Genomic DNA, 14978 nt, shown 5'->3' with positions numbered 1-14978 from the left:
AGTCCTACAACTCCTGGGTTCTGCTTCTTGGGCAAGGAGGAAAAGAGCATTAATCATTCCCTCCTCATGCCCAAATACTAAGTATTATAGTAACTAATAGGACACCCACTGCTGTCCTAAAGCATCTGATACCATGGGAGCCCAGTGACCCAGTTAGTGACACAAAATTGAATTCTGCTAAAAAGCTTCCTAGTCATGCCCTGGCCAGTGTTTCTAAATGGTTAGAGCATTGGCCCCAGCACCAAAGGGTCCCAGGTTCAATTCATAGTCAAGGGTACATTCCTGGATTGCAGGTTCCATTCTCATCCTTGGTCAGGGCAGGTAAGGAGACAACTAATCGATGTGTCTCTCTCCCATCAATGTTTCTCTCCCCGCCCCCTTCCCTTCAACTCTCTCTCAAAATCAACAGAAAAAAATAACCTCAGGTGAGGATTAACAAAAAATAAATAAATAAATTAGCAAACTTCCCAGTCACAGCAGCAATCAAGGTCCCTCTCATTAGTAGGACTCTGATTAAGAAAGGAAAAGGCACATGCCCTCTCTCTCTCTCTCTCTCTCTCTCTCTCTCTCTCTCTCACACACACACACACACACACACACACGCTCACTCTTCTACTCACTGTCTGACATCTGACAGAGTAAAAGCTCAAAAAATATTCAGAAACTGGTAACTTTAAGCATTCGCATTCATTTAAGGTTTAGTAAAACTTGGCTCTAGAAGTTTCCATGGCATAAAACTTGGCATCTGGTCTATCTATAACCTACCTCTAATTGTATTTGCCAGTGTGTCCATTCACTCACCTTTACCCTAGTCTCCAGACACAGAACTAATGTCTGTTTCCTACAGACGATCTCTAAAATTTTACCCATCAACCAAAATCATCTTGTCCTCAGTGCCATGGGTTTCAGTCTGAACCACCTTTCCAAATCCAGCTCAAATACCCCCTAATTAATTCAGTCTCACCCATCTGAGGCCACTGTCCCTGCTTCTGTATTCCTTGGGGGTCTTAACTACACTGGGGGTGAACAAATCAGTTAATATATTATAGATAATTAGAGGCAGGTTTCTCACTGTCAGAAAAATAAGGTAAATGTAAGGAAAGGGAGAAGGCTAACTGAACTCTGTGATGTTAGACTAAAATTGAAGATATCAGTATGAACTCATGATTTTTAATGGATGGGTAAGTGGATGGATGAACAGATAGATATAAAGATGAGTGTATTCATGAATAAGTAAACGTACATATATTTCCTGGCTCTGTCTCTTTGGAGAGTCTAGAAACAATAACACCCCAAAAGCATATGCATCCACATCTTGGTTTCTAAATATCATTCTCCAATAAAAGGAGAAGTGATTGATTACAAGGCTGGAGCAAGGAAAATATAAGGAGAGCCTGGGGCATCTTGTGGTACCAAAAAATTGAGATGGTGTCTAAAAATGATAAAGCATATCAAAAAGACACAGGAGCCCGGCCAGGGTGACTTAGTGGATTGAGCATCGTCCCATTCACCAAGAGGTCACTGGCTAGATTCCCAGTCAGGGCACATGCCCAGGTTTGAGGCTCAACCCCCAGTAGGAGGCAGCCGATCAACGTTTCTATCTCTCCCTTTCCCTTCCTCTCTCTCTCTCTAAAGAATCAATAAAAACATATTTAAAAAAAATAAAAAGACAGGAGAAGTCTGATGAGTTCCCAATGGCCACAGTTTGAACAATTTGGGCAATAAAATTAATAATAATTGTTTTGGATTATAACTCATAGAATAAAACAAGTGTCCATGAGTTCATAGTGATAAAAAAAATTTTTCAGTAAAGAACTGAAGGGACACTTCTTCCTCATAGAAGAATTCCAACTAATAAACGTAGAAATAAGAACAACAGAAATCATTAACTTGTTCGTTAAAATGATAAGGAGCCAACAAGGCAAACTCTGTGCTTCTGAGTCGCCTCTCTGGCTGGATTAAGTAATCCCCATGTTTAATTAAGTAAAGCCTCTCATCTCTGTTCTTACAAACTCAGTTGGGGCAAAGCCACTGCTACTGCTTTACAGACAGAGGTACTTCGTGGTGAGCCAGAAGCCAAAATGGCTCAAATTCTACCCACACCGTCCAAGCCTCTCCTCATACTGTTTTGGAATTTCTGGATTTAATTTCTTCCTGAGAGAGAAGTCCTGCTGTGACCTATCAAAACCCTGATTGTGCTTTAAGATCCAGCTTGCTCCTCCGAGATTCCCCAGTGTATCAGGACTCATTTAGTTGCAAGTAATAGAAAACTGAACTCAAACCATGCTAAGCAAAAAGAGAATTTCCTGGCACACCTAACTAAAAAGTCTAGCGGTAGTCTGGCTTTAGTCTCCGTTAAACCCAGGGACTCAAATGACACATCTCTCCACAATACTGGCTGCATTCACAAATGGGCTTTCCCGTCAAGGGGGCAAGACGGCTACCAGTAGCCCTAAGCCAACATCCTATACTCTCTGCTCATCCAGCAGAAAAGACACTGTCCTATGGGAGACACCCCCAAAAGTCCTGGAGCTTATGCTCACTGCCCAGCCTGGCACAGGTGCCCTCCCTGAATCAATCTCTAGGGCCAGAGGAATGGGACTAAGTCACATGCCCACTCTTGTAGCTGAGGATGGAATGAGCCCCATTCAAACCTCATGGTGAGTACCTGAGACATGACTAATTCCCCAAAGGAAAGTTTGGATGAGAATGGTTCTTGATAAGAATGGTTCCTGAGCTGTAGAATTAAGATATGTCCACTTACCCCAACCCCTCGGTCAGAATAAACTGTCCTACATCCTCCAGCCCATTGTCTGAACGTCAAGCATCCTGAGCACCAGGGATCTCATTCTCAAAGCCCCTGGGCCCCACCCCATACCCTCAGCTGCCTAGCAAAGTGCCACTGGCCCCTAGGAAACACTCCACATCGGGTCCCACCCCCTCCTGATTCAGGGCTGAGTCACTGAGATCCAAGTCAGCTGAGCACCAACCTTGAAAGTGCCTGCCAAGCTCATCCCCTGGCTCTGGCGTACTCCAGGACCTGGGGACGCTGCCTTGACAGGTGAGATAATTATGTTTTACCCTTCGCTCACTCCTTTATCAGTCACTTGGATGAGAACAGATAAGTGTTCTGATGGAAGAACACACTCCTGCAGTGTTTACCTGTTCTCTTTAGTGCCGGCCAGCAGCTCCTCCTTCCAAGGCACAACTCTAGGGCCAGCTCACACCCATTATATGGTGCCAACTACCATGTGCTGCCCTCTTGTCAAATGCCAGTGTCAAATGCACTCTCTTATTCAATTTCCCCAGGCCCTGCGGCACCCTGGCCTTTCAGATAACTTACACATGGAAGGCGACTGTCTCCATGGCACCCCTGCCCCTGCCTGCTCTGCCCTTGGCCCTCTCTGCAGAATGTTGCTCTGGGGAGTTCCAAGGCCCATAGCATTAGTTATGGGGAGGGAGACAGCATTAAGTGCTACAGACTTTGAGACCTTCCAATACAAACTTTCATTCATGCATTCATTCAACAAACCTTTATTCTGAACCTACTGTGCCCGGAATCCTGTTGTAGGTGCTTCAGATGCACAGAAACACAACACAGACAAGTCCCTGTGCTCATGGAGCACACCTTCCAGACGCCATCTGACTTATTTACATTTACATTTCACAAAATATTCCTTAATGATGGGTATAACCATCTCCAGCCTACAGACAAGGAAAATGGCAGCTCCCAAAAGGACTTCGCCAAAGCTGAGGCACAAACTCAGGTCTTCTGATTCCAAACCTTACTCTCTTTCCGGGGCCTCTCCCAAGGCAAGTAGCTAGCAAGGTGCAGCTTGGCATTGACACAGGCATTCAATCAACTCAGTCCCAGGCATCATCATTAGAGGTAGAAGTTATAAAAAAGACCCAATCCCTGATTGAACAGAATCTATAGTCTTAAGAGAGAAAAAGACCAACTATCATTTGTGGCAGGAATAAAGGTAGGGTGATTAAATTCAAAGAGGAATCTATCTCTAAAATAATACACAGGAAATAATGACCTCCTTCAGGCAGGAAAATTGGGATCCTGAGGAACAGGGATCTGAGAATCATTTTGTATGTTCAAATATTATATATTTTGAATTGTGTGCCATGCAAAACTATTTCCTATTAAATGACACTTTGAGGATGCAATCAGCCAAATCCTGAATGTGGAAAATTCTAGGGGATAAATGATCTGGTTCTTCAATAAGCAAAAAAGCTCAAAAAAATAATGAAAGAAAAGAGGCAGGGGAAATAGAGATTTGAAAGGATTCAGGGAACATCAACCAAATGCAATATTTGTACCTTATTTGGATCCAGATTTGAACAAACCAACTTTAAAAATATTTTTGGGGGACAACAAGGAAGATTTAAATGTGGACCATTAGAAGTTATTAAGGAATTATTTTTGTTAGATATGATCATGGTTTCTTTAAAGCTCCTTATTGATTAGAAATACATACTGAAGTACTTACACATGAAATAATACGAAGCCTGAGACTTGCTTTTAAATACTTCAACAAATAATAATAATAAATAAATGCATAAAAAATAAACAAAGGAATAAAGGGGGAAGTAATAAGACAAGATTAGCAAAATATTGATCATTGATGAAGCTGAATGACAGTCCACAGGACTTCATAACACTATTCTCTCTACCCCTATGGATGGCTGAAATTTCCATAATGAAAATGTTAAATAAATTTTTTAAAAATTAATTATTCCATCCACCAAAGATGATTGATAAGGGGAGGTGTTTGAGCTGAGTCTTGAAGGATGACTTGGAATTTTCTAAGGGGCAAAGGGCTGAGCAACGACATATCTTTCTGGAGGAACCAAAAGTATCTGCATTTGACCCCAAACTCAACTTACATTCAACAAAGATGCCCTCTTACTTGATGCCCCAACTCTCTGGCATATCTAGTCACAACATCAAAATCAACCACCCTATTCCAAGTGAGAACAGAGTGTGTGGAGTCAACAGCTCCACCCAGAGGCCTACAAGAGGCCCCAGTGTCGCCCTCAGAGGACAGAAAAACAATTAACCTCTTTCAACTGGGTTTTGCCTGACAAAGCAGTTTGGAAGCCAGCTGAGTTATCTCAGAGACAGAGCCTTCCTTCCTCCTGAGCCATTCCAGTAAAGACACTCCCAGCCTCCCTGACAGTGCCTTGTAGATCCATGGTCTTGGCACTACAGGATCCAGCTGGATGTCAGCCTGGCAGCCCAGCCCCTTCTGGCAGCCACAGCACCTCCAATGAGGAGGTGGTCCTTCCCTCCTTCCTCCCCAACCCCCATCCTCGATCCCCACACTGGCCCCTGCACACAGGAAGTGTGCTGCCTTTGCAGCCACTTCGGGACTTACTCAGTCCTGGTCTGGCTCAGACGGGTCCCATGAGTCCTTACCTCAGAGCGAAGCTGTGCATACTCCTCCGAGCCATAGGGGACACTCCTCAAGGAAGTGAGATAGTCATAACTGATGACAGCTGTCTGTGAAGCAAGGAAGGGGGAAACTTAGTGCCCCGGCATCAAAAAGGACCCCTCTGCCAAAGAACTAAAGCTGCAGGCCCCTAACATTGGGGAACAGGTAGTCCCACCCCTCAGACACTGCCCCCAGATTTTTTTTTTATTGTTTAAAGTATTACATATGTCTCCTTTTTCCCTGATTCCACCCCCAGATCTTAACCTGGCTGGCTTTTTCCTGCTAATCAGAGCTCTGCACAAATGCCACTTCTGCAGAGTTCCAATCTAAAGTTGCCTCACCCACCAGGAACTCTCAATTGTCTGTCATAACAAACCACCATCCAAAATTACCTTGCTCACTTGTTTCCTTGTATATGGACTGTCTCCCCTGTGCTAGAATTTCAGCTCTATGGGCACAGGGGCTTGTCCTTACCGTGTCAGGCATATAGGTAAATGCTCAGTAAATACTAATTGAATGAGGGCTGTTGGGTAAGCTTATCCCACTCTCTGTATCACTAATAAACATAATTTTATATTTATGTTTGCTCTAGTAGCATAAGTTTTGATTCTTGGTCCCTTGGCCAAAACTCCAAGAGAAGCCCCTTAACCTCGGGTGAATCAGAAGACTACAGTCTCCCAGATATCTCAGGCATGGAGGAACTGTGGAGATTGCCTTGCCCAAACATCCCCTTTTAGAATTGAGCAACTGAGGTTAAGGTGAGGACACACTCACACCCTAGAGCAGTGATGGCAAACCTTTTGAGCTTGGTATGTCAGCATTTTGAAAAACCCTAACTTAACGCTGGTGCCGTGTCACATATAGAAAATTTTGGATATTTGCAACCATAGTAAAACAAAGACTTATATTTTTGATATTTATTTTATATATTTAAATGCCATTTAACAAAGAAAAATCAACCAAAAAAATGAGTTCGCGTGTCACCTCTGACACGTGTGTCATAGGCTCGCCATCACTGCCCTAGAGGTTAAGGTGAAAAGGAAAATAAGGGGGGGCGGGGGGAGGGCTTGCAACATAGCTCAGTATCTGGTTAAAACTGTAGTCTTACTTCCCCACTCTGACTGACTTGGGTGGCGCTGCAGAGCCTAACCCCAGGGCCCAGCCACAGCTGATCTGGGCAGAGCTGCGGAGCATGCCCCAAGGCCCCGCCAAGACTGACTTGGGCAGAGCTGCAGGGGCCCGCCCGCCACAGGAGATATATAGGTCAGAGCCTCCCCACGAGTTCAGTTCAAACTTTGGATCCGGAATTCCCCTTTATTTAGCAGATCTGCGAAATAAAGGTTAAACTTTCCTCCCTCAGAGTGCTAGCTGATCATTCTCTCGTGCATTCTGCCACAACAAAGGGGCTTACAAAGCTGATATTGAGAGTTCATTCCTTCATCTGCACCCCAAAACTTTATTCCATTTGACATATCCTTGTTGCACGGCAACCACAACCAAGACCTGGTCACTAAGCAGTGCAGAAGAATAGTCAAGACCAGAACCCTATCCTTTAAAGCAGTGATGGCGAACCCATGATACGCGTGTCAGAGGTGATACGCCAACTCATTTTTTTGGTTGATTTTTGTTAAATGGCATTTAAATATATAAAATAAATATCAAAAATATAAGTCTTTGTTTTACTATGGTTGCAAATACCAAAAACTTTCTATATGTGACACGGCACCAGCGTTCAGTTAGGGTTTTTCAAAATGCTGACACGCCGAGCTCAAAGGTTCGCCATCACTGCTTTAAAGAATGCACAGCCTAGTGGCTGGTTTATAAAGCACTGGTAAAGACCTTCCTCCCTCTGTCCAACTGTTCAAATCCCTAAGGCTCTATCAAACCCTGCTTCCCCTATGGCACTCATCCTGACTCCCAGCCCAAGGGCTCACTCCTGTTTCTGAGGCCCCACAGCTGTGGTCATCTGAGTCACTCATCTTGAGCCCGTGCATGGCTGTGGATTGTTTTCTGACCCATTCACATGAGCACTTCTCAGCCAGAAGCTCCTTCAAAGCTTTGTCTAAGTGGGACAGTTTGCTTCTACTCCTCAAAGCATATGAGACAATGCTAGACCCCAAAAAGGCACTCAGAAAACACAGAAATCGTTACATAGTCCATGCTCTGTTTATCTATTGTCTGTCGTGATTCTCTGACTCGGCTTTCCCTAGAAGGTAGGCATTACAGCAGCCTTTCCTCTGAACTAGGCCAGCGAGAAGACTTGATAACACCAAGTATTAAAGAAATGGTTGGACAACAACCCAAACAGACTGTGCATCAGAATAAAGCTATCCCAGGGGGAGAAAGGTTGAGCTCATCCTGTAGGACACAGAGGAGGAAAGAAAGCATGAAGCATGTAGCAATCTACCCACAAGCAAATGGGACAATGATATAGGCTACCTTCCACAGAGGACACACGACAGAATGATGCTCCTGAGCCAGTGGGCAAAACCATCAATGGTCACATCATCAACTCAGATTCTCAGTCAGTTAGGGGACTGGAGGGAATCCCCAAAGTTCTCTGAGGCCTAGATGCTGACTATGAGCCCTGCATCAAGAACCATTCACACTAGCTTATTGGAGAGAGGGGGGAAAAGAGAGAAAGAGAGAGAGAGAGAGTTAAATACAGAAAGAGAGAGACCGAGAGAGAGAGAGAGAGAGAGAGAGAGACCAAGTTTTCTGATACAATTTAATCAAAATGGCAAACGCTTCTTTTCAGGTATTCACTGAGGAGCACTGTCCTCTGAGTCTGTCACTAAAATTAGATATGGAGCCGAAACCGATTTGGCTCAGTGGATAGGGCATCGGCCTGAGGACTGAAAGTTCCCGGGTTCAATTCCGGTCAAGGGCATGTATCTGGGTTGCAGGCACATCCCCAGTAGGGGGTGTGCAGGAGGCAGCTGATCGATGTTTCTCTCTCATTGATGTTTCTGACTCTCTATCTCTCTCTCTTCCTCTCTGTAAAAAATCAATAAAATATATTTTTAAAAAAAAGTAAAATTAGATATGGAACTTAAAATGTAGGCTTTCACACAAATATCCTGTACAATCCTACTCTCCTTAACTTCAGGACGGCAGAGGTTGTGTATAAAGGGATGTCAGAATGAGAAGGTATATATCCATGCCTGCACAACAGTGTAGAGGGAGCTTTGCACATGTAAGGGTAGGTACATGTGTAGCTCCACAAATGTGTGACCAGCATGTCCATCTGCTACATATATGAACACCTGCATGTAATATGACAGTTCCTTTCCGCCCCCAATTGAGAAAAAAACACCTACCGTAGCAACTGCTCTGCCCACCCTGACGGCACCAAAGTCATTAGGGTCCAAGTACTTGTTACTGTAGAGGTAGAAGCCAGAGGCAGCAAGAGCCATGCTGGTCCAGGAAGCGAGCTTGAAAGTCCTTCTGGCCATGTTCCCAAACTGCAGAAGGCAAGTAGAGAAAGAGGAACAGTTGAGTTTCATAAACAGACCAGGATTCAAATCTAGGCTCTTAATAGATTGTATGACCTTGGGTCATTTTCTTAATCTCATTGTGCCTCAGTTTTCTGTTTGTAAGACAGTATCATACCCAACTCAAAAGTTGTTGGGATAAAATGAGATCATGTATAGAATAAACTCAGCATAGTACCCAGCACACAAGCCAACTCTCAACATAGTCCTTGCCCATGTGGTGCTTACACGTTAGGTGGGATGACAGATCATAAGCACACAGACGTAATATATTAAAATGCCAGCTGGTATGAAGTGCTGAGAAGAAAAAGAGGGTCCTGACCAGTTTGGCTCAGCGGATAGAGCGTCGGCCTGCGGACTGAAGGATCCCAGGTTCGATTCCGGTCAAAGGCATGTACCTTGGTTGCGGGCACATTCCCAGTAGGGAGTGTGCAGGAGGCAGCTGAATCGATGTTTCTCTCTCATTGATGTTTCTAACTCTCTATACCTCTCCCTTTCTCTCTGAGAAAAATCAATAAAATATATTTTTAAAAAAAGAAGAAAAAGAGGGCAAGAGGAAAGATGATGAATATGCGACAAGACGTGCCTTTTTCTATAGGAAAAGTGGCAGAGCATGTCAACAGTCATTACTTGTAACTAATATTATACCACCATGCACACACAGGTGTCATTAGGCTTCTATGCCCAGGTCAGAAGGGGTCAGAAGCAGCCAGGTAAGCCTTGCACATTTGGCTGATTTTCGTTAGAATAGACTGCCCCTTGTCTAGACTGTGAGCTCTTTCAGTGCAAACACCATAACTGTTACTCACAGAGCTATAGGGTGCTGTACGGTTAGGGTTTCAATGTCCACCTCCTGACCTGATAGGTTTAACCAAACCCACACTCACAGTCAGTGGGACCAAGTAGGCTTCTGACTCCATGATACCTTCTCCCACCCTACTTGTACCTGCTCAGTCCACCATGGCTACATAGTCACTCTTTGGGGCTACTGCACTCAGTGGGCTGCTTCTCCTGGGAATTCTAATCAGACTAGTCTTCAACCACAGCTGCAGCTCCCAAAGGAGAGGTGAACCCAGGAGAGATGCACCAGCAAACCACTTTCCCGTGGGGTCTCACCTCACTCGGATGAAGAGTGAAGGCCCTGGCATGACTTACAAGATCCTACTTGACCTGACTGCCCAATTCCGTCCAGGGTCTCAGCCCTTCCCACCTTCCCCCTTGCCACCTCACTCCAAAGGCACTGGCTGTTGCTCAAACATGCCAGGCACATTCTGGCCTCAGGGCCTTTGCACATGCTGTTGTCCTACCTGGAACAGGAGTCAACAAACTATTTCTCTAAAGGTCCAAACAGTAAATGTTTTTTTTTATTTACAGGCTACAATATCAGAACTATTCAACCCTGCATTGTAGCTGAAGGCAAAAAGCAGCCTAGATGACACGTAAAGTAATGGATGTGACCAGATTTGGTTCTCAAGGTTTGACGTTGGCCAAACCTTGGCTTAGCTCATAGTAGGTATTCCAAAAGAATTTACTGAATGAATTAATCAATGAATGGATAAACTATACCCCATGAGCCTGCGCAGAGCCAGTAACAACATACGTCCCCAGGTGAGAATCACATACCCAGGGCTGCCAGTTGGATAGCCATCCCCCTCTGGACAGCCCCAGCACCAGCTCCCAGCCCTCGCCTCCTCTGAACCCCATCTCCTAGTGCACCATCCTCCACATCTGTCCTTGTAGGTGATGAGGCCACCCTTAGCCTTGAGACAACCTCTGGGTGGGGAAGCAGCTGCGAAATAGACATAACTCCCAAGACCTGGTTTTCATACAAATGTCCGCAGAAATAAAAGAGGTGGAAATTGAAAAACATAAAATAGATGATATAGGAGCCAAACTGTGTCTAAATAGACTGAAGCTGGAGTTTTCCATAAGGTGTCAGGGAGTCTTTAACATGCAAATTAGTTGCTTCCCTCAGGGTATTTTAAAAGACCCTGTCAGCCGTGAAATATGTCAGTCCATGAAAAACACCTCTCATTATTAAACCCTTTGCTAATGGATCACCTACTCTCTTCTGTTTACTTGCCTTTTTACTTTCACCTGAGTTACCTCTCATAACATACACTTGAAGGGGGAGGGGCGACTGAGGTCACCAAGACCCTAAACCTAATCATTAGATAAATAACATTAGCGATAACTAACCTTACAAAGCTCTTTGCACTCATTATCTCATTTGATATTCCACACAACCCAGTGAGGTGAGAAATATTATTACCAGCCCCAGGTATAAATAAGGAAACCGATGAGCACAGAGGGCGAGTAATTTGGCCCAGGTGGAGTAAGAGCTTGGGCCCTACTCTTTATGACAAGTGACCTCTTTGACAGGCCCTCCCAGACCTCTCCTCACCAACATTCTTACCACTGTTCACCCGTTAACTGAATCAGCCACTCTGGGCAGGGACTATGATTTCTGACCCTCTACCACACCCAAGTAATGCCAGGCATATGGAAGATGCTGCCTGGAGCCCTGGAAATCAACATGTCACAAGAGCAACCAAAGACCTCACTAGAAACAACGGATTCTAGCCTATGAGACATTTAGGAGAGCTGTGTCATTGACAAAACTATGATTAAATGAGGCAACAGGGAAGTCTGGAAATTGATGGGCAAATGAAATATCATTCCCTGGACAGAACTAAATGGGGAACCTCACACTTACTGTTCACGGGCCTGTAAGTAGCTAGACCTTTTCAGTTACCATCCCTCCCCACGTTACATTCTGTGACAATAAGCCTGGAATCATCTCGCCCTGCTTGGTGCCCAGATGAGAATGGTCACAGAGGAAAAGCAAATAGGGCCCTTCTTCCATTACGCCTGTAAAATGATCACAGTCTCTTCCCATTTCCTAGACAGACTATTAGACAAATGAGCCTGATTTTTCCTGGTTACTGTCATGGATAAAGAGCAAACAAGGCGGATGGTTCCATCATGTCTTGTGTCTGGAAAGATGTTGAGTCTATGCCCAGGTTTTGGCCTGGGCAGGTTTATAATCTGTTCTGCCCTATAGAGAGTGATGCAGTCCCAGCGTAACCACACTTCCCTTCCTAGTGTTTGATGCCCAGAAGGTGGCTGAATCAATATTGATTAAATAAAGGAATCCCTGACTGATGCCAAGGTCCCAGAGTAGACAGGGAAAATAAATCTCATCCAAGCAAGGAATAGGGAGGGGTTCTTCATTCTCCTGGGAATGAGGGCCTCAGGGAGAACAGTGGAAAATCAAGTGTCAAGAGCCAGCAGCGGGCTAAGCAAGAGGTAGAATGCCAAGTGCTTAAACATCTCATGTGACTTGCACAACGTATTCTGAGGTGCACACTACTAGGGCCTCATTCTACAGATAAGGAAGTTGAGTTTTAGAAAAGGTAAGAAACTCGGCAGGGAAGCTAATAAGTGATGGAGCCTGAACTTGAATGCAGGTGTGTCTTTCCAACCAGGAGAGCACAGGGTACAGACAAACAAGTGGTTGGCTGGGCCCTGAGGTGGGTCACTGGAGTCCCTCAGTGAGTTGGGGCATAGGGGAGGGGAAAGGAATGGATGTCTGAATCAAGCACTATTCTTATTTTACAGGTCCCTTGTCTGACAAGAAAAAGTGTATATCAGAAAGAAATGAAATGCAAACTCTCCCAGCAGAGATCAAATCTGGCATCCATGAAGGCTGTTGAAAAATAGCCAAGCCAGTAATGACATAATAAGATAGAATATGATGTAATAACTACAAAATTAAACCAGCACACAAGAACAGAAAGGCCTATAACCAGGTGTAAAGGGTAAGAGTACATAGAATTTTTTTTCTCCCCTTATATAACAGTAGAACTCAAAAATAAGTCTCCAGAGCAGCAACATCCCCATGTCCTAAGCGGATGCAAATTCTTGCTCCCCACTCAGACCTACTGAATCAGAAACTTTGGGGGGTGGGGTCCAGCATGGTGCTGTAACAGCCCTCCAGGTGCTCTGATTCCAGCTACCGTTTGAAAATCACTGCAATAGGAACTTGCTTTAAGAAATTGTGGGAAGGCACAGATAAACTCTAATTCACTTTCAACTGGGCAAATATAGCCTGAGCACCCACGAAGTGCCTGCCAGGCATCATGGAGGTAATCAATCAATACTAGTTGAATTGAATGACTTCCTAGTCAGTCGAAAGTAAATGCCACTTAAACTGGGGAGAGAGCTGCATCGGGTGTCTTCTAACGGCTGCTCTCCACACACGGGGCTGTCACGGGCACTCATTCATTGTGCGACCCGAAAATGCAAGGCCTGGCAAGGTGCTGGAAAGGAGGTGCGCTCTGGGCCCGCCGCACGCACCGCCAGGCGGGAGGGCCAGCTTCTGCGTGGCCCCTGCTTTTGTTCAGCACACGCTGCAGTCCCAGCTGCCGGCGCCTTGCAGCTCACAAGTCACCGGGGGCTGAGGATGTCTGGGTGAGCACCCTGCTGCCCTCCAGCTCCAGCTCTGCCTACAGGCAAGACTGCGCCACCGAAGAAGCCAGGCCACGCTTCAGTATATTGATAAATATTGAAGTAAGCCAGGCAGGAGAGTCACCGCCGAGGGGGCGGGGCACTGCCAGCCACCTGAGCCACGTGCCCGCGCCCGGCGTGACAAGGTCACGGCTGGGGTTTCCTCCAGGCTCCCCAGGTGGCTGCAGTGGCCCGAGCAGGGGAGAGCGCCCGGCGTGTCCACGGTGGCTTCCCCGCGCTCCACGCGCCGTGAGACCCTGGCGGCCCCGGCTCTGAGCCCGCTTCAGAAGGACCGCCCTACTCACCCAGAAGGAAGCAGAGCCGCGGCGCCCGGCCTCCCGCCGCAGTCGGGAACCGGAGGTGTCAGGAAACGTCGCTCTCCTCCACCCCCTGGCTGCGTTTGGTTGAGCCGGGCGCCGCGCGGCCTGCCGGGACTTGTAGTTCTGGGTTCCCTAAGCCGCAGGGACCCTGGACAAAGAACCGCCGAGGTCCCGCTGGACCGCTGAACCAGAGGAGGCAAAGGGGTCACAGACACTGTACCTGTCAGATGGCCTTGTTTCTTCGCCTGGGCCGCGGACATGGAATCTCCCTGAAAACTTGTTTTTCAGGAGGCTTTACAAATAGGAAAGTGTTCAGTGGAGGATGGAGTTGTGGGCTGTGTGTTTTTAATAAGGAATTAGAACCAGTAGTTAAGGAAGAAATGTACTGGCAGTTGTTAAGTAGTACGGATATGCTCATTAATCTTAATTATCTTTGGCCCCCATTTGTTCGTTCTGACAGCTATCAAATGTTTGTTCATAAGATGTATTTTGGTTTTTTGTGTTTTTGTAAATATATTTTTATTGATTTCAAAGAGGAATGGAGAGGGAGAGAGATAGAAACATCAATGATGCCCTAGCCAGTTTGGCTCAGTGGATAGAGCCTTGGCCTGTGGACCGAAGGGTCCCGGATTCTATTCCAGTCAAGGGCATATGCCCGGGTTGCAGGCTCAATCCTTAGTGGGGGCCTGCAGGAGGCTGCCGATCAATGATTCTCTCTCATCATTGATGTTTCTAGCTCTCCTTCCCTCTCCCTTCCTCTCTGAAATCAAAAAAAAATTATATATAAACAAAAAAAAGCAACAGATGCATATAAAAAAAAATAAAAACATCAGTGATGAGAGAGAATCGATTGGCTACCTCCTGCATGCCTCCTATTGGGCACTGAGCCCACAGCCTGGCATATGCCCTTAACAGAATCGAAGCTGGGACCCCTCAGTCCATAGGCTGACACTCTAAGAGTACATAGGATTTTTTTCCCCCTTATATAAGAGTAGAACTCAAAAATAAGTCTCTAATAAAAATAGCTGACACTCTATCCACTGAGCCAAACCAGCTAGGGCCATAAGATGTATTTTGGAGACATCAGACTTTCATGCATTCTACAAACACTTCTTGAGCTACTTCCTGTGGGAAGAGATGGGAGTGGGACTCACCTATCGATTCAATGCAATTCCAATTAAATTTCCAACAAGACTTTTTCTGGACCTTTA

General features: G+C 45.6%; 1 protein-coding gene across 2 annotated transcripts in view; it reads right to left on the bottom strand.

The window, feature by feature from the left end:
* The window catches only part of ADCK1 (aarF domain containing kinase 1), a 112693-nt gene extending 98838 nt beyond the window's left edge, over positions 1-13855 (bottom strand). For both annotated transcript variants that reach the window (XM_006778836.2, XM_015558072.1), the window contains exons 1-3: positions 13753-13855; positions 8765-8908; positions 5429-5512 (exon numbers count right to left, since the gene is read on the bottom strand). In XM_006778836.2, coding sequence (XP_006778899.1) covers positions 5429-5512; positions 8765-8899 — 219 coding nt within the window. In that variant the 5' untranslated portion in view covers positions 8900-8908; positions 13753-13855. The remainder of the gene's footprint in view (positions 1-5428; positions 5513-8764; positions 8909-13752) is intronic.
* Between the last annotated feature and the right edge of the window lie 1123 nt (positions 13856-14978).

This window comes from Myotis davidii, unplaced genomic scaffold (genome assembly GCF_000327345.1).
Source record: "Myotis davidii unplaced genomic scaffold, ASM32734v1 scaffold309, whole genome shotgun sequence".
In the NCBI taxonomy this organism is placed as follows: Eukaryota; Metazoa; Chordata; class Mammalia; order Chiroptera; family Vespertilionidae; genus Myotis; species Myotis davidii.
The sequence above is the reverse complement of the archived record's forward strand: the minus strand, read 5'-3'. Positions and strand labels throughout refer to the sequence as shown.